The sequence below is a fragment of the Zingiber officinale genome, chromosome 4A, assembly GCF_018446385.1.
Source record: "Zingiber officinale cultivar Zhangliang chromosome 4A, Zo_v1.1, whole genome shotgun sequence".
NCBI lineage: Eukaryota > Viridiplantae > Streptophyta > Magnoliopsida > Zingiberales > Zingiberaceae > Zingiber > Zingiber officinale.
This window is the reverse complement of record NC_055992.1, coordinates 125,888,505-125,908,437: the sequence shown is the minus strand read 5'-3', so window position 1 is coordinate 125,908,437 and position 19,933 is coordinate 125,888,505. Positions and strand designations below refer to the sequence as shown.

The following is a 19,933-nucleotide window of genomic DNA, read 5'->3' as shown; positions in this document are numbered from 1 at the left end:
ACAGTGCTAAGGATATTTTTTAGAATAAAATTGGTATGATACAAGATGGGACATTATTTTAATAATAAATAAAAAACCTTTTTTGATGATTTAAAAAAGAAATATTTTAATATTTACTGTTATTTCAAATATAATGTCAGATGATTTTTTTGAGAAATAAGGGAAATGCAAGGAGTAAAATGGAATACTTGTTTCTTTGCAACGATCATTTTCTTCTCTCTCTCTACCTCAGTGCTCTCGCTCGCTCTCTCTGTCTCTCTGTCCAGTGTATCTATATATAGGCAATTTCCTCTGGTCACTGTACCGGGCGGCGTCAAAAGCCTTAACGTGTGCTCGAAGGAACCTTACCATTCTAGTCGCTTACGCAGTGACGCTTCGTTCTCCGCTCCATTGAAGCAATTGGGCTCGCGGCCCGCTTCTAGTTCTTCGACAACCTCTAGTCGTTCTCAGGGGGGAGAGAGACAGAGATAGAGATAGTGGCGGGGATGGAGGAGAAAAGCGAGGGCCGGAGAAAACCGCAGCCGTGGCTGCGCTACGAAAACCTCGGCGATATCGTACTCTCTTGGTCCCTGGATCAAATACTCGACGAGGGGCTCTTTAAGAACCAGGTTTGGTTATTATCACTTCAGTGTACGAATGATGCTTTTCGTATGTTTGTCACTTTAGGGGTGAAGTTCTTTGCTTTTGTTTCATTTCAAATTTTAGAGACCAATAAACTACATTGGATTCAAGGTTGAGTGACTAACACCAATGTGCTCCGTGGATGCTTGTAGGATTGTGAAAGAAATATAGTTTCCTTGGTTGAAACATGAGACAAATGCAAGACGAGATTGTGTTTAGTAATTATTAACTCTGTTAGCGATTACTCAAATAAGTTTAATCAGCTTTATAGTGAATATATATGCATACTCTAGATGCTTATAAGTTACCTTTTTCATAAGAGGAGATGAAAAAAATATACTTGCACTTGCAGTGATTATTGGTTAACTATGTCATCATAAATATCCACTGTCTTGTAATTTTCTCATGTGATTCTTGAATTGGATGTGTAGTTCTCTCTTGTTTTAGAATTTTTATTTGGGGGGTAAAGAACTGATCGACCTATCAGCCTACACCGAACAAGTAGATAGTAATCTGAACTTATTCACTGAATTTTGTATTTTATTATTCCATTGCGCTTGCCATTAGATTTCCTCTTGGTTATCATATATTTTTAGGATTCTGGAAAAATGACAGTACATGTTTCAGGAGACTCGGGTGATGTTGTCATTCAGATTTATTAGTTATTTTGATATATATATATATTTATTCTTAAAATCTAATAATAATTTCCTGCCAAATTTGATGGCGATAATGTCTCTTCCTCTTGCCAGTTGTTGAATAAAATAAAAAAGCTACATATAACCTTAACCTTATTAATTGTCTTTTATTATTCTTTTCGATAGATGGAAAAACTACCCTCTACATTTAATTCTGTTGGGCATTATCTGGAATCTTTTGCTGTTCCATTGATGGAAGAAACTCGTTCAGATTTGTGCTCGTCTTTGTCTGACATATCAAATGCACCTTGTTCGAGAATAACTTCAAAAGAGAAGGGAAACAAAAAAAGGCACTTGGAAACTACACTGGAGTATTTCATTGATGTTGAATTTTTCAAAAATTGTGTAGATGGTAGCAACAAAAGTTATAAAGCACGAAATGGAGATCTGTTTATTCTATCAAATATAGAATTGCAAGCTGTTGAGGACTTGTACAGGCATAGTGTCACTTATTGCTTTGCTTTGGTCACTGAAGTTGGTGTTGATGAAGGGATTACTAAAGGCTTTGCTACAAATATACCAAAGGGGTCTGTTTTGGAAGATGGTATCAGTAGCTTTTCATTTGCATGTTTTGTTACTAATCTGTTAACTTATATTCGGATATGGAAGGTTCTTGTCCACACACCAGGCACGAATAACAATTTCCGCATCATCCAGGAAGTTTTGTCTCCAAAGCCAATGGTAATTTAGACTTAAATATTTTCTTTATATATCTTATCACTGTTTTTTTTTGTAATATGGTAGTATCTTTTGAGGATTTAATACCTGCTTGATGACTGGCTGATTTTTTCCCCGATTTTCTTGCAGATGACTCTAAGAGATAGTCCTTACATATCAGAAAAGGTTGACAATTTATTGACTAACTTAACAAACAATTTTTCTCTGAACCAGTCACAGATAAATGCTGTAAGAACTGTAATTCACGCTACAAGAGGTACAGAATCAAATTCTGTTGAACTTATATGGGGTCCTCCAGGAACTGGTAAAACAAAGACTGTTACTGCCATGTTATGGCTGTTCTTGCATATGCAATGCAGAACTCTTATTTGTGCACCCACAAATGTTGCGGTGGTTGGTGTTTGTTGCCGATTTATTCAATTGGTTAAAGAGATTCGTATGCACAATAGTCAGCATGAGTTGCCCTTTTCCTTATCCAATATATTGCTATTTGGCAATCGTGACCGCATGGAAATGTATGATGAGCTTCAAGATGTGTTTTTGGACTATCGTGTTGATCAACTTCTTGTTTGTCTTTCACCATTAACTGGATGGAGGCATAGAATTTCTTCAGCAATCCAACTGTTTGAGGACTGTACTTCTACCTTTGAAATGTTTGTCGAAAATAGACAGGAGGAATGTTGGCAAATGGAGGAATATTTCAATTTCTCAGAATTTTTAAGAAAGCAATTTGTCGCAGTCATAGATCCAGTTAAAGATTGTATAACAAATCTGTGGATTCATACGAATTGTATATCATCTCAAAATGCATCAAAAATATTAGTTTTGCTTGGACTGCTCGAAAAAATGAATACTTTAATTTTCAATGTCGATCTTGATGATGTAAAATTGAGGGAGGTGTTTTCTCAGGATATTGCAAACCCCATTGTTCTTCATGACACTGTTTCATCTGAGCATGGGTTTTCTATCATCAAGGAATTGTTGGAGGCAAGAGTAAAGGTAGTCAACTTATTGAAACATCTTCAAAGGACACTTTCCTTGCCTGATACAATAGACAAGAACTTCATTCGTAATTTTTGCATTCGGAATGCTACCGTTATTTTTTGTACTGTGTCAAGTTCTTCCATGTTACATTACCTTGACATGGATCCACTTCAAATACTTGTCATTGATGAAGCTGCTCAACTTAAGGAGTGTGAATCAATCATTCCACTGCGGCTTAATGGGATGAGGTGTGCCGTTTTGGTAGGAGATGAATATCAGTTGCCAGCTATGGTTAAAAGCCAGGTTATCAACTGGATTTTCAATTTTTGACATCAATGACATCATTTATTCACTTTGTTCTTACAGACAACTTTCCTTTTTTTTTGTTTCACAGACTTGCAAAGATGCAGGTTTCGGTGTTAGCCTCTTTGAAAGATTGGCCTCTGTGGAACAGAGGAAGCATCTTCTTAACATGCAATATAGGATGCACCCTCATATAAGCCGTTTCCCTAATTTTAGATTTTACAGGAAACAAATTCAAGATGGGCCAAATGTCCTCGATGTTAACTATAATAGGAATTTTGAAGATTTGCTATATGGTCCTTTTGCATTTGTAAATGTTGCTGATGGCAGAGAAGAAATGGATGACAAGTCTAACAGCAGGAGAAACATGGTTGAAGTTGCTGTCGTGTGTTTTTTGGTCCAGATACTCTATAAACGTAATTCAACTTGTTTCTATACATTTTTAAATTATTGTCCTTTTATTCTAATAACCCAAGAAGCTTTATCAGAACTATCTTTCCTGTTCAATCTTTTGTTAATAAACCCTTAGGTGGTGCATTGTTTCAGAAAGTCAACTGACATATATGAACAATAAACAAAAATTACTCTTTGCTTAGTTCTTTGTTTAATAATTTGTGACAATGTCTTGATTCTAGATCATTTGTTAATGTGTTAGCAATTACGTATAATTTCATGCCTATATGTCAATTTGGTTGTTGATTACATGTTAGGCTGCATAGTTTTTCTGTGAATTTTATTTTGTGAGAAACTAAAGCCACTGTTTATACGAAAGGACTCAATGGCATGGCTCGAGTAAGGAATCTTTATGCCTAAGGAAATGATGATACTGATTATACTAACTGGCGATGCACTATGGACTTAATTTTTTAATGATTATGTGAGCATTTTCATGGCACGATTCTCTATTAAGTTTCACTTGATAGATAGAATGTGGGAATTGGGTATGAATATTTTGCCTATTTTCATGTTTATCTTGTTTTGCTTTTACAGATTACAAATCTTTCTCCCAACTACTTAGCATTGGTGTCATTTCTCCTTATGCTTACCAAGTAAAGGCAATCAAGGATAAACTTGGATCTAGATATGAGTCAGAAGATGGTTTTGATGTTAGAGTGAACTCAGTCGATGGATTTCAAGGTGAAGAGAATGATGTCATAATATTCTCAACTGTAAGGTCCAACTCTAAAGGTAATATTGGGTTTCTTCACGATCTTCAAAGGACAAATGTTGCATTGACTAGGGCTAGGTACGCAAACTTTGCATTATGGCGCCGTTATGCTTGTAAATACCCAACGATTGCCTGGAAAACTCAGATTCTTAAAATTATGTGGTTTAAAACCTTGCAGGCACTGTCTTTGGATTGTGGGAAATGCAAATACATTAGCATGTAGTGGCACGATATGGGAAAACATAGTTAATGATGCAGTGGCACGGTGTTGTTTTTTTAGTGTGAAAGATAATGGCAATTTGGCAAAAGTTATATTGCATGTGAAGCATGAGCTTGATCAGCTTGATGATCTTCTGAGATCAGATTCTGTTTTTCTTAGCACTGCTATATGGAAGGTTTATACTTTCTCTTAAACTTACATGCGATTTCATCTTCTCCTTTTTTTTACTTTCTGTTTTCTACAAGTAACATTATCAGTGGGGTAGGAGAAAGGGAAAAATAACAAGAATAACTTCAAAATATGAATAGGAGCATCATACAAAATGCTGTATGTCATTTGTGTGTATTGTTGTATGCTCCAATAGTTGCTGACAAATGCATATATTCACAAGGCTCCTAACAAAGTCAAAACAAAAGTGAGAACCAAAAAGTATATATGCAAACAGGGCAAGAAATTTTTTAAATTAATTTCTTGTTTAATATACAGGTACTCTTTAGTGAAGACTTCAAAATTTCCTTTTCAAAATTGAGACAGATCCAGTGTAAAATGCAAGTAATCAAGTTGTTGGAAAATCTTGCCGAAGGTTGGAGGTCAAAAATGAGATTTGAAGAGTTTTCTGGTTCTTTTGAACTCATCCGAATAAATAAGGTCAATGATTTCTTTGTTATATGGACTGTTGACATTACAAAGGATGATAGATATATTCAGGTTCTGAAGGTGTGGGACATACTACCCCTGGAGAAGATTGAAAGGCTTGTTTCACGCCTCGATCATATTTTTTCATTGTACACAGAGACGTATGTGAATTACTGCAAAAAGACATGCACTCAAGGGTATGCTCACATATACGTGGTTGTTAGATATGTATTTCTATGCAAAATGCATTGTTTTGCAACATCCTTGAATAGCAGATGAAATACAAAAAATCATGTTTTTTATTCATTTGTTTCTTATGATGATGTTCGCTTGGTCTGCAGCCGGACTGTAACTTATAACTGTCCTTATTTTTTCTGTTATGCTAATTTATCATAAGTTGCAGGAAACTTGAAGTGCCTATGAGTTGGAATGCTGCTCGAGACATAGTTTGTTATAAGGCACTTGGCAAAGGTGAATCGACCAAGGAGGAGGTCTCTGGGGACATGGATTTGCTAATGGGAATGGAGAATTCAAAAGTCAGCGAAAGCCTGGTCTTAATGAAATTTTATTCTTTATCATTTGGAGTAGCACGACATATGCTGACAGCCAGCGACGGAACTGAACTTGATATCCCTTTTGAACTTACTGATCAAGAAAAGGAGATAATCCGTTTTCCACTTAGTACATTTATTTTAGGTCGGTCTGGAACTGGGAAAACCACAATTCTGACCATGAAACTAATTCAAAAGGAACAAGTGTTTTCTATTTCGTTAGATGGTCCATCTGATAATGCTGGTTCATCTATGGCTGCAGAAACTAGTGTTCCAAGTATAAGTGAAAGAAATTTCTTGAAGCAGGTTTTCATTACTGTAAGTCCTAAATTATGTTCAGCAATCAGGAGCCATGCTCGCCGATTACAAAGGTATGCTTCATGCAAATACTGTCTTTTTTGTTTTTTGAATTGTTCACTGACAATGTAGGAAACAATCTCTATACGTTAATTCTCTTGTCATCTTTTATTTCAGAGTTCTCTAGGCTTTGTAAGTACACATCCTGATTTATTCATAAGTTTTTAAGCCAGTTAAACTCAATGTGACTACAACAGTCCTCTTCGTTTTAGTGCTGTAGATCTGATACTATGTTATTCTGTTGTTTGTTTGATCATGTTGTTTCCACATCGATTAGTTTTTTTTATGTATTCAGTGGATGAAAAAACAAACTATTTTTCTCAAGAATAGTCTTGTCATGGATTTTCAATTTTGCATGTTTTAAAGTTACTTAACAATGGTATTTTTGTGACTAGCTTTGCTTCTGGTGTTGAAGTTCTCAGTGCTGCAAGCTCACACTGTATGCACGATAACAATGAACTATCTGATTTTCATGGTATACCTGACACTGTGTGTAACTTACAACGTCAACATTTCCCTTTGGTTATTACATTCCGTAAGTTTCTTTTGATGCTCGATGGAACTATGAGTAGATCCTTTTTCGATAAATACTACAGTCAGTGGGGAGTTAGTCCTGATCAAAATGGAGGTCCAAAATCATTCGCATTGCAAGCACTTATGCAGAGTAAAGAAGTCAATTATGAGAAGTTTTTTGGATCCTACTGGCCACACTTCAATGAACAGTTAACCAAAATGGTGGATCCATCGATTGTTTTTACTCAGATAATTTCTCACATTAAAGGTGGATTGCAGTCAGGAATGGTACACACCAGTAGACTTAGTAGAGAAGAATACTTGCTTTTGTCAGAGAAGCGTTTTTCAACATTAAGTCGACAATCTAGAGAGATCATTTATGAAATATTCATTGACTATGAAAATCAAAAACTTCTGGCAAGTGAGTATGATTTGACTGATTTTACCAATTACCTGCATCATCAGCTCAGCTGTGATGGTTATGTAGGTGATAAGATTGACTTTGTGTACATTGATGAGGTTCAGGATCTCACTATGAGACAGATAGCGCTTCTGAAGTATGTTTGCAGGAATTTCAAGGAAGGGTATACTTTTGCTGGAGACACTGCCCAAACTATTGCTAGGGGAATTGATTTTCGATTTGAAGATATTCGATTTCTTTTTTATACCGAGTTTCTTTCTGAGTTAAGAAGCAGACAACCTCAGAAGGAGACTGAGACACACATGTCAGATATGTTCCATCTGAATCAAAACTTTCGAACTCATGCTGGTATTTTGAGCTTAGCACAGAGCATTATGGTCATCCTTTACTACTACTTTCCACAAAGTGTTGATAAATTGAATCCAGAGTTTAGCTTGGTATATGGAGAAGCACCAGTGTTGCTAGAATCCGATAATGATGAAAATGTGATATTGACTATTTTTGGAAATAGTGGCGGCTCTATGCTCAGCAACTCTAATGGATTTGGAGCTGAACAGTGTATATTAGTTCGTGATGGTGAAACCAAGGAACAAATATGTAACCTTGTTGGGAAGCAAGCTCTCGTTCTGACGATATTGGAATGCAAAGGCCTTGAATTTCAGGTACATGTACTTGATAATATGCTCATATCGTCCTCGGTCCTAATCTAACTCCTTGATTGGCTTTACAGGATGTTTTGCTTTATAACTTCTTTGGAACTTCTCCACTCAAAAAGAAGTGGAGAGTTATATATGAGTATATGGAGAAACACAGCATTCTTGATCCTTCTATTGCGAGGGCTTTTGCCTCCTTTGGATTGGAAAAACACAATCTTCTTTGTTCAGAATTGAAGCAACTCTATGTTGCTATAACCCGTACGAAGCAGAGGCTTTGGATTTGTGAGAATGCGGATGAGTATTGTAAACCAATGTTTGATTACTGGAAGAAACTTGGCCTTGTGCAAGTGAGACACCTTGATGCTTCTATTGCGCAGGCTATGAAGTCATCAAGCAGTGCAGAGGATTGGAGAACTCGCGGTATTAAGGTTTGTTTTTCATTTATTGCTCGATTCTAACATTCAACTAAATTGTTTTCTCTTCAATGAAATACATTTAAAATAATTCCCTGCTTCTTTCTCAGCTATTCAATGAGGGTAACTTTGAGCTCGCTACTATGTGCTTCGAGAAGGCCGGAGATGAATTCAATGAAAAGTGGGCCAAAGCTGCAGGTCTCGTTGCAAATGCTGAGCTTATTATTTCCACGAACTTCGATATGGCTGAGATTGCTCTTAAAAATGCTGCTGAGATTTATGATTCTATTAGCAAACCTGAAAGTGCCGCTGCCTGTTACATAAAATTGAAGGACTTCAAATCTGCAGGTTATCATGCTTGTCTGCTTTCTTTCAGTCGACATAAAATGGTTACAAATATGGAAAAAACTAGATCCAATTAGGCGTTTTCAGTATTCAAATGTTGTTTAAACGAAATCAAAGTATTTTATTGGTAAATCTGCCTGTCCTTGATCTAGTTGCATACTGATTTTTTTAACCAGGTAATATTTACATCGAGAAGTGTGGGATGTCAAGGCTGAAAGAGGCAGGGGATTGCTTTGCTATGGCAAAGTGTTGGACCCTTGCTGCTGATGCATATGCCGCAGGGAAGTTTTTCTCTGATTGTCTTTCGGTTTGCTCCAGAGGAAAGATCTATGATACCGGTTTGCAGAAATTACAGCAATGGAAGGGAGGTTCTCTTTCCAACGAACAACTTCTCAAACTGAACAACTTGATCTTTCCATTTTTGGAAAATTGTTTACAGCACTATCTTGATCTTGGAGATATTCAAAAAGTGTTGATGTATGTTAAGACTTTTCGGTTGAATGACACACATGAACAACTCCTAAGCTTAATTAGGAAATCCTTGTCTAAAAATAGTCTTGACAATCTGCTCCTAATTGAGCAGGAACTAGGGAACTACTTAGAAGCTGCAGCAATTGCCAAATCTATGGGAAATATTTTAGTCGAAGTAGAGATGCTTGAGAAAGCTAAATATTTTGAGGAAGCAGCAAGGCTTCTTCTTTTTCATGTACTCGTGCGGTCACTTTGGTCCCCGAACAGCAATGGGTGGCCCCTTAAGGGATTTGCAGAAAAGGAGGAGCTTCTGATGAAGGCCAAAGAGTTATCAAAACACATGGCAGGATCCTTTGAGGAATTCGTCGACCTGGAAGCCAGTATACTCTCAGATGGTTCAAAAAGTCTGGTTGATATGTCGAAACACTTGGCTCAGGCCCAAAAACATGAGAGTCTTAGGCAGGAAGTATTCATTGCTAGAACAGTTCTCGATGCTCATATCAATGCAAATCCTCATAAATTTTCCAGCCAAGTGTCTTTCTCCAATTGTGAGAAGCTTGCTTGTGATAACATGTCTCAGAATCATCTTACTCTTGAAACAATGATGTATACATGGAATTTATGGAAAGGAATGATCGTAAATCTTTTGTGCTACCTTCAGCAGCTGAATGAAACTAGGGAATACTGCTGCAGATACAAGGAATTTTACCTCGAGTATTTTGGGGTCAGAAATATTGATAACAACAGATATGCAGTCCAAAATCCAGAAGCAAACTGGATCAAAGGTAAACATTTGTTACAAAAAGAGAACAACGTAATCTTCATAACCACTGATGAATGTGAATCCTGTGCTTTATTTTATTGGCGTGCCGAACTCTTTACAGTCGGTATGAAGGTGCTTGATAGTTTGGAATCCCTGCATTCCTCGTATAATTCGAAGCAGGCATACTTGTTTGGCAGAGCTAAGGTGGCCATTTCAATGTACGAAATTGCAAAGTTTCTCATGACATCTGACTTAACAATGACTTCAAGAAGTACATTGAAAACAGAAAGATATCTCTCTTTGTCCCAAAGATATTACTTAGAGACCGTCACTCTGCTGGACTGGAAAAATGATACAATGGAAAATGTGAAACTTCTTCGCGAGAACGAGATTGCTTTAGAGATAATTGATGCCTCCTTTCGAGACAACCTAAAACCTTGTAATGGTAATCTCTCTCATGGTCAGATTGGAAGACTGGTGGTATTACTTCTAATCACTGGAAAATTACCTGATGAACTATTCAAAGAAATCAGAGAATGCTTGAGAAACAAGCAACACTGGAATAATTTTATTGAACAATATAAGACCTTTCTGGATCAAGGATTTGGAAGGATTCCTTTATTAAGTAAGTTCAAAGTTGCATTGGAAAACACATTCCACGACCCGAATTGGGGAAAGGAGAAAGATTACGTGTCCCCGCATCATTTCATCTCTCTAATGGAGAAACTAATGTTCTTAGCCTCGTTGTGTCAGGGATTCAATGGGAATGTTTTTACTACAAAATATTCTCTTCTTGAAATGCTGAAATGCCAAGGTTGCAGCGGTTTTATGATGACTTGCTTGCCGGCAATTTCTGCAGACTTGAGAAGTTCTGTCCAATCGACACTGGATTTCATTTGGACAACTGCAAGACATATTCTAAATGACAGGAAGCAGCTACTTTCTTGGATATCCAATTCTAACATGTCGAGGGAAAGCCACTCAATACTTACGTTAAGACTAGTTATCCTTCTGTTTATTGGTTGTTTAAACAGTGGAAGACCTATTCACCAGATGAAATTTGTATTTCAAAATAAACTGTCTAGTTATCTTCCCAGACCATTTTCTGAAAGGCTAATGACTGTGAATAATGGTCGCCATATTGAAGTATTTGCTGAAGCTTTAGTTTCAGTTGAGAATCCTTTAGTCATTATTCTTTCCCAAGGATGCAGATCACTGTTCTCCAATCTAAATGCTCTAACTATCGATTCTGAGGACATTAAATGCCATCAAAAAGTTTGTAGTCTATTGTTCCCAGAAAAGCAACCCATTTCGCATTCTTCGAATACTACAAAGCAGGATATTAATTCTATACCTTCATCTAATCCGGAGGAGTCAGAAAACCGAGATGAGGTTATCGATAATCAATCTGAAAGATTGCCAATCAAAGAGAGCTCCTCAGAAATTGATTCTTCAAATGCTATTTGCCAGGATATTAATTCCATTGCTTCAGAAAAACCAGATGAGTCAATTCTTGGATATGATATTATGGACAAGCAATCAGTTGAAGGAGAGAAAGATGTTTATGTAGAACTCACTGAGGAATGCAAGCATTTCTGGCAGAAGACGAAGGAGTTTCTATCTGGAGAACATGACGATGTAAGTGATGATGAATGTTACTTCGATTTAAATTCATCACTGATATGAATATGCCTATCTTCACATATGGGTGTTAATTTTGTGTAAGGTGGAGGACACTATTAGTTTACTTGGCACTGTGTTGAGATGGATCCAACAGAAGGCTGAGACTGACGAATTTGATGAGCATTTGATCACAGAGATGGTTGACATGCACGAGAGAATCAAATTACTCGCCAGTGTGATGTAAGTAATTAAACAGATGCCTACCACTTGTTTTTATAAGCGTTCTCGAGAGCATCTACATTCTCTTGTTTCAATCTGTTCATATGCTGATCATTTATCATTTGAACTGGCATCTATTTTAAGTAAAATTATGATTGTTCTTTAGTTTCTGTCGTTTAAGATATTGTCTGGTTTCTTTTTTCCAGATCTGAAGGAACTCAAGTAGGCCGTCCAGCAAAAGACGATCTCCTTGCTAAGTGGATTGGACTGAGGGCAAGCTTTGAACCTCTCCTTGAAACCCTCTTCCTCCATAGCCAAAGCACAACTGAAGAAGCTCGTCCGAGTGATAATAATAGTCTTTCTGATGAAAATAACTCAGATTGTGATCCAAACATTCATGTAGGTGTGGCAGAAGTGGAAGCGGAAGCGAAATCCGAGTCTTCATCGACTAACCAAACTAAGGCAAGCAAACACCAGAAAAAGAAGGCTCAGAGGAAGAAAGGCATGGGGAAAGGCAAAAAGAAGAGATAGCTTGCTCTTCGTCTGGTGGTTTTGAAATCTAGTTTACAGATATACTTTGAGCAACGAGAATACCGACATTTTCACCGAACTTCCAGTCTATCTTTTCCTTAAATGAATGCCATCTTTTGTGCTCGATTCAGGCTTTTGAATATCGATCGTTTGTGCGTATGAAATTTTGGCAATGTGTGTTATCTAAGTTACAAATTGTATGTGGAAAATAAACTGTTCTTTTTTATTTTTTGGTCTAAAAATCACTAATCCTTCTATCATATAGAACCTCAATATTAGACGAGTACCTCGGGAAGAAAATTCATCTCTGATTGCGATGAACAGTTAAAAGAATTTAAAACTATTGAATCTCTCTAACAATGATGAGCAATCAAAAACTAATAGTTTTTATCAAATTTAATCATTTTAACTGTAAACTCCTGATAACACATTGAAGGTGAGAACTTGGCCTTCGATAGAGACGATGATGGTAGAGCTAACCTCCTCGATCACAAGATAAATTTGATAATGATCATCAACATTTAGGATCACATTTTGGACAGACTGCCAGGCAATTTTCCTCAGTAGGGAAGCACGGGGAATCAGATAGAGTCCTGCAACAGAAGCAATCATAGCCATCACAATCTTCAATCTCACAGAAAGTGAGTTCTATCTTGCTATAGTTCCTGCCCGGCACATCCAGCAGATTCCGAGCTACAAAATTAACATTAGTCATAAGCTATTAATTAGTTTTAACTATTTAGATCAAAACTCAAGTAAAAAATTGAATGTTCTTGATGGAAATAGTTACGTTGATAGCTAAGTTTAGCATTTCAATTAGGAAAAAAAAGAAAATAAGCTTAAAAAAATATTAGTTCATCAAATAGGATGTATACTTACATTGAGTTAGTGTGAAAATGCTGAGGAGGACAAGGAGGGTGACCATGGAGCGCATTGTAGTCATCTCTTGACTTGGATTTGTTTGAATAGATAAATATGAGGCCTATTTATACTCTTTTTTTTTTTTTTTTTTGAGTTTGAAATCATCATAAAATTATGCATTGTATTGAAATATTTTCTTAGCATTTTTAGATTTTTGCCAAAAAATGGAATAACTTTCTTGACTTAATTTGTAGATATAGATCATTTCCTTTCCTTCTTTAGAAAGATTATTGGTTACGAATGATCCGTATTTGTCAAATTTATTTCTTAAAATATTTGCTATTAATTTTAATTAATGGGGCGAGATTTGCTTTCCTATAGAAATAGATCCGGCCAAGAGAAGGAAGATTTTTTTAATTATTATTATTATTATTATTATTATTATTATTATAGGCCGGTGGGCTGCTGACTTTCTTAATTTATTTAAGATGAATAATGCATTGGTTCATGAAACAATTCATCATGTTTGATTTTATTCGACTGTTTAGTTCTCTTAAAATTTATCTGGAAAAACAATGTTTCTCAAAAAGATTTTCTATATGAAAATTTTTAACATATGAAGGGGGAAATGATGTTTGCTCGAGTAAGTTGACTGGTTGAATTCGCGATGTTTGGTTGAATAAGTTTAAGTTTGTAGTCATTGTATTAGTTTGCATGAGCCAATCAATCCAGTTGGTTTATGCGGTTAGTCAGTCGAATGCTTCCTGATTCAGCCGCGCAATTTGGTCACTCTGATTAGGCATGTCTTAGGCATTCAGAAGACAAGCTAGGGCGTTTGGGTAAGAAATGGAACGTGCGCTGTGTTGGGAATGGGTCTGTCGCGATTTCCCCTCGATGTTAACGCAATGCTGTGGTGGCGCCCTCGCGAACTCTCATTGGCGACCACATCGCGGCAGAGGCTGTGTAGTCGTGCCGGCGAAATGCAACAGTGTCGTATTTTCGCGGCGCGCGGAGAGATCGCAACGTGAGAAAATATTTGATTTTATTAAATCAAACGAAAAAGAAAAAACCAGAAAAGTTTTCTCACGTATAAAAAAAGCCCCAAAAGTTGGGTTTAGTATTTGGGAGGACAAAAAGCTAGCCCAATTATTTATGAATCCAATTTGATTACTACATGTTAAATTATTTGTTATCTATTGTAAATTGTTTTACCATTTTAATTAATTGGGCTGGGCCAATTTAATCAAATGAGTCACATTTATTCTATAGGTTCAATTTAATTAAATTAGCTAGATTTATTTTAATAGGCTAGACTTAATTCAATGGGTATTGGTTTGATTTAAATAAGCTTAGGTTAAAATAATAACAATACATAGGCATAAGGGATCTCTATCCAATTAGATTAGTTATAACGAGGGCAATGACCCAAGCTAATGCTTAGGATCCGATTTTTCAATTGATCGGTCTAATGTGTCAGTCAACTGTATTATGTGTGTTTGTTCAATGCATGTGTAAATTAAATTTAACTAATTTTATTATTAGTTTGTCAGTTTTGTTCTGGAATTATTATTTTAAATTTAAATGCTACGAATAATATACATGATGATTCGTCGCAATGTATGATGGAATGAGCTGAGGGAGGTGATTTAGGAGTTAGAGTATAACCCGGTTTACAGAGTCAGGGGATATATTGGATGACTCGATTAATTATTCTAGAAACTCGAGCAGGAAGAGTTTCTAATCCTGAACAATTACAAGATCTGCGCTTCGATTCGATCATTATAAGGGCATTCCAAGGAGGTTGCACACCATGTGTGTGTGTGTGTGAGAGGGGGGGGTGCTATGAAGGGCGTATAACATATACAGAGCTATGTATATAGTTACTACATCGTATGCCTCAGGATCATTTTGAAGTTAATCTACCTGAGATTGCCCCAACCGAGTCCAAGATGAAAGAGATTGTGTTAACCATTGCACTAGTGCTTTTCCGAATGGGAGTGATGTTATCTTATTAGAGTTCTGTTGATGTTACGGTAGTTATGTATAAACAGTATTAGCTCATTTAGTTTATGAAAATCATGTAGTAGAAACTGTTGTTATGTACAAATAGTGTTATTTTATAAAGAAGTTATGTTATGTGTTAACAAATTTGAAAAGAATGATGAGTTCATTTAAATGATCAATTCATTTAAATGATGAGTTCATTTCATGATTTATTTAATTAATGATTAGTTTATTTGATGGGATATGTATAATAAAATTGATCAATATTGATTAGATTGGATCATACAAACGATGAATAGAAACGTAATTATTATTTGATTTTGTAAACAAACTCAAATTTACATTGAGTCAATCATTAATTATATATATATATATATATATATATATATATGAATTACACTGAATTACTAAATAATGTGTTTATTTATGTTAGATCATGGCTACTAAGAATATCATAACTGAACTCAATAAGGGGGAAAAAAATTATATGGGGATAATTACAAAATATGACATATCAAGATACAATATGTTCTTGAGAAACAAAAAGTTTTAGAAACTGTAAATTAGTTTATGGATGAACCTGCTGATGGTTCTATAACACAACATAAATGTGATATTGATGTTAATAAAGCATGCAAGAAAAAGAATTCCACTACTAAGGGAATATTAATTAGTTTAATGGTAGATGACATAGTATTTGAGTATGAGTCATTACCATTAGTTCATGTAGTCTGGATTGCCCTGAGAGAAAAGTACAGTTGAGTTAACTTAAGCCAGCTTCGTCAGCTGATAATTAAGTTTGATAGCTATAAAAATGCTTGAATGTTACCATGACCCAACATTTAAGGAAAATAACAAATTTGATTCGGGAGCTAGAGACTGTTGGTCTTGATGAACTACAGGTTCAGGCAGGAATCTGTTCTCTTTCTGATTCTTGAAAAATGATGAAGCATAACCTTACACATAGTGAAAGTATTAAGACTTTTACTAATTTCTGACACCATGTTGAACTTGAGGTAAAGAGAATTGAATTCGTAAGGATTTTTGGACAAGCTTTTGTAAATGAAGGTTCTGTTGGAGTATTTGGACCAAGAGTAAGAAAAGATGGTTTAAGAAAGGAAAGGGAAAGGAAAATAAGTTGGTGCTACTACCGGTCAAGACTTAATCAAGTAGAATTTTGAAGGAAAGAAGTACAGAAAGAAACCTAAAGTAAGCTGACTTGCTATAACTGTGGTAAAAAGGGCCACTTTACTTGGGAATGTATTGAACCAAAAAAGGAATATCCATATTTAAATTCTTTTCATGAGCATTATATTAATAGTTTAGTATTATTAGCTGATTCTTTTCTTTTATGGATTATAGATTCAGGAGCAACGAAATTGTAATTACCCCGGGTTGATTTTGATGTGATCATTGTTAAGGTTAACTTACCTATAAGTGAGCATTGTTTTGCTGGAAAAATAACTAGAAACCATTTGGTAAGGTTATTAAAGCTGAATCACCATTGTAATTAATTCATTCGAATATTTGTGGTCCGATGAATGTGAAGCCTATACATGAAAGTTTTTATTTCATTATATTTATTGATGACTTCACATATTTTGGTCATGTATATTTGATTTCTCATAAATATGAAGTATTAGATTGCTTCAAACGTTGTTTGAATGAAGTTGAGAATCAATTGGGTCATAAGGTTAAAGCCTTACACACTGACCATGGAAGTGAATATTTGTTCAATCAGTTCAAGACAATATGTAATTATAAAGGGATTATTAGACAACTAATTATCCTTTGAACTCCTCAACAAAATGAGATTGTTGAAAGAAGAAATTGAATTATTCTAGATATGGTTAGGTATATGATGGCTCAAGCTAATTTGTCAATTTCTTATTGGGGAGATGCATTATTAGCTATAACCTATATATTTAATTGAGTGTCTTCTAAATCTGTTCAATATACTCCATATGAACATTGGGCATGCAAAAAACTAGATTTGAGTTATCTGAGACCTTGTGGGTCAGCTGCTTATGTTCATGATAAGACTCACAAATATGAAAAATTAGGATCCAGGGGTAAGAAGTGTATCTTTGTAAGGTATTCTTATATTTATAAGAGTCACTACAAGAAAATCCTCATTCAACAACACTCAAACGACAACGATTTTATACAAAATCATTATTTTTTTACCTTTTAACAACAGTTTTAATAAAAACCATTGTCTTTTAGTAATTTTTTTTGGCCTACGACAACGATTTTTAAAAATCATTGTCTATTTATGCTTTTTTGGGGCTACGACAACGATTTTTAAAGGCTATGACAACGATTTTTGAAAACCGTTGTCTATGTGCCCTTTTTTTAGAGTTACAACAACGATTTTTAAAAACTGTTGTCTATTAAGTGTCGTTGAATACCATTATTTTTCCCCTCGCCATTTTTTCCCTTCACCATTTTTTGCCGCTGAGTTTTTCTTTCCCTCTCCCTGAAATTTTTTACCGCCACATTCCGCCCCTTTACCTTCTCGATCCCTAAGCATTTCCGTCCAACCTACGATCTCTTCACCTACTTCGCGTTTTTCTTTCTTGATCTCTGCTCGATCCCTAAGCATTCCCCCCTTCTACCACCACCTCGCTGCCACCAGAATCCCCACAAGTTCCTCGACTAGCTCTTCTTCATCCTGAAAGAGGAAGGCGGAATGAATCTGCGCTTCTTTTACTGTCTCCTCTTCTTCATCTAGGAAGAGGATGCGAAGGGCTTAGGGCGTCTCAGATCTCAATGGCGACTCCTCTCCTTGCTTGTGCTCGGTCCCACTTCGCCAAAACCTCTTCCCTCCTCGCCAGTCTTCTTCCTCTTTCGGAGGGTGTCGTGATCGGTGTGTGATGACGATCGGTGAGGCGACGACGGCGGCGACATCTCCGAAGGTGGGCGTCGCATTCTCCAACAGCCTTCGGCACGTGGAATCCATGTCCCTGCACCCCTCAGGCGCTGGTTAGATCTCACACCTTAACGCCGTCATCCTAGGTGAGCCCTTAGAATCCTAGGAGAACGACCTTGTCTTCCCCTCACAAGAATTTTTTAGCCAGGCTCTAGTCTCCTCTCCCGAACAAACCTTGATCTTTTGGGAGAGATTGGTCCAAATCAAACCTTTATTCGTCATGCTTTGCTTTTTCCTAACCTTAGGTTTATGATTCTAAAGTTGTGAGCTATAGATACGGAATCAAAGGAGATGTGCACGAAAGCTAATATAGGATATGATTGCCTTTTGTTCGGTACATTTTGACATTTGGCTATCTGGTGATAGGTTTGAAGTTATAGCATACAAATCCTTTCTTAATTCACTATTGTTTGCCTTTGATTTTTTTTTTTTCCAGATCTTGATGACACCCTCTATCCGTTGAGTTCCAGAATTGCCGACGAGTGCCGCAAAAATATTTTAGGTATGATCTCTATTTTGTTTCTATATCAACTTTTCCCTAAGAATTGAGACATATATTTTATCAATTTTCAAAATATATGCTTGAAAAATTAGAGGTTGAAGAAAGTAATTTACTAGAGTTGTGTACTGTTCTGTTTAAGCACTATAGAACAACAATGGCTGGTTTAAAGGTAATTGTTATATTCATGTTCGACAAAGGTGCGCTTGCAGTAATGAGAAACTTTCTACTTGTTTTTCAGGCCATTGGCCATAACTTTGATTATGATGATTTCCATAGGTTTGACTCTATCATTGTTTTTTTTTATCTTTGCTTCACATGTTTCATTCTATGGTTTTAGTGAAGAAAAGAGTTTACCGATTTCCTATGGTTTAATAGCTTTGTCCATGGAAGATTACCATATGCAACATTAAAGCCAGATCCTGTTATAAGTCAGCTCTTACCGAGTCTTCCAGTTCGAAAAGTTGTGAGTTTCTGGGCATGGATGTTGAAACTCTCTGATTCAAGTTTGGTTTTTTTCACTTCACTAACAAGCTCATGAATCGACCTGAATGAATAGATATTCACTAATGGTGATCAAGCTCATGCTGCTAAAGTGCTTAAGAAGCTGGATCTGGAAGATTGTTTTGCTACTGTTATTTGCTTTGAGACACTAAACCCATCATCCTCTTCATCTAGAGAAGATAATTCAACCAACATCTTCGACATAATTGGCTATTTATCGGAACCTGATCCAAATGTTGATCTACCAAAGACATCAATATTGTGTAAACCATCCATGCTCTCAGGATTGCAAACATTGATCCCTAGAGAACTATAAGTTACATTTATGAATGAGTCTTCATTTCTATTTGGTTGCTGATAACCCATGTTAGGATTTAATAAGTATCTTGACCTTCCTGTTGAGGTCTTAGAAATCAACATAGTCATTACTTTCTATCACTAGTGGTTACATCATGGCATGTTATTATTTCCTAAGAAAAACTGTGTACTAGTCTATTATGTCACAAGATTGTTGAAGAATACTCTCTAGCTTGATTGGTAGTGATGATACAACTTGTAGCAGGTACTATGTAGTAGCTGCTACAACTTGTAGCAGTTACTATGCAGTAGCTGCTACAACAATGATGATACAACGTTGTAGCAGCTACTATGCAGTAGCTGCTACAACTTGTAGCAGTTACTATGCAGTAGCTACTACAAAGGTGCAGAAGCTGCTACAATGGTGTAGAAGCTGTTACAACGATGCAGAAGCTGCTACAACGGTGCAGTATCTTCTAAAATGGTGCAGTAGCTGCTACAACGGTGCTGTAGCTACTACAACGGTGCAGAAGCTGCTATAACGGTGCAGTAGCTGCTACAATGGTGTAGTAGCTGCTACAACATAGTAGTTACACAATAACACTGCTACACGTTATAGCAGCTACTATACAGAAGCTGCTAGAATGTGTAGCAGCTATTGTACA

At 36.2% G+C, this 19,933-nt stretch overlaps 2 protein-coding genes across 2 annotated transcripts; both read left to right on the top strand.

The window, feature by feature from the left end:
• The first annotated feature begins 299 nt into the window (after positions 1-299).
• LOC121971003 lies at positions 300-12,295 on the top strand. The gene is made up of 14 exons (XM_042522055.1): positions 300-608; positions 1,446-2,000; positions 2,127-3,284; positions 3,376-3,700; positions 4,275-4,530; positions 4,631-4,847; positions 5,159-5,505; positions 5,712-6,230; positions 6,612-7,812; positions 7,881-8,234; positions 8,330-8,567; positions 8,741-11,436; positions 11,525-11,661; positions 11,847-12,295. The coding sequence occupies exons 1-14, from the start codon at positions 486-488 to the stop codon at positions 12,169-12,171; spliced, it is 8,451 nt and encodes a 2,816-aa protein (XP_042377989.1). The 5' UTR covers positions 300-485; the 3' UTR covers positions 12,172-12,295.
• A 5,617-nt stretch (positions 12,296-17,912) lies between these two features.
• LOC121972761 (uncharacterized protein C24B11.05-like) lies at positions 17,913-19,287 on the top strand. The gene is made up of 7 exons (XM_042524397.1): positions 17,913-18,021; positions 18,243-18,302; positions 18,405-18,470; positions 18,542-18,639; positions 18,709-18,746; positions 18,846-18,933; positions 19,027-19,287. Exons 1-7 carry the CDS (start codon positions 17,913-17,915, stop codon positions 19,285-19,287), a joined length of 720 nt encoding a protein of 239 aa, XP_042380331.1.
• Positions 19,288-19,933: the final 646 nt, after the last annotated feature.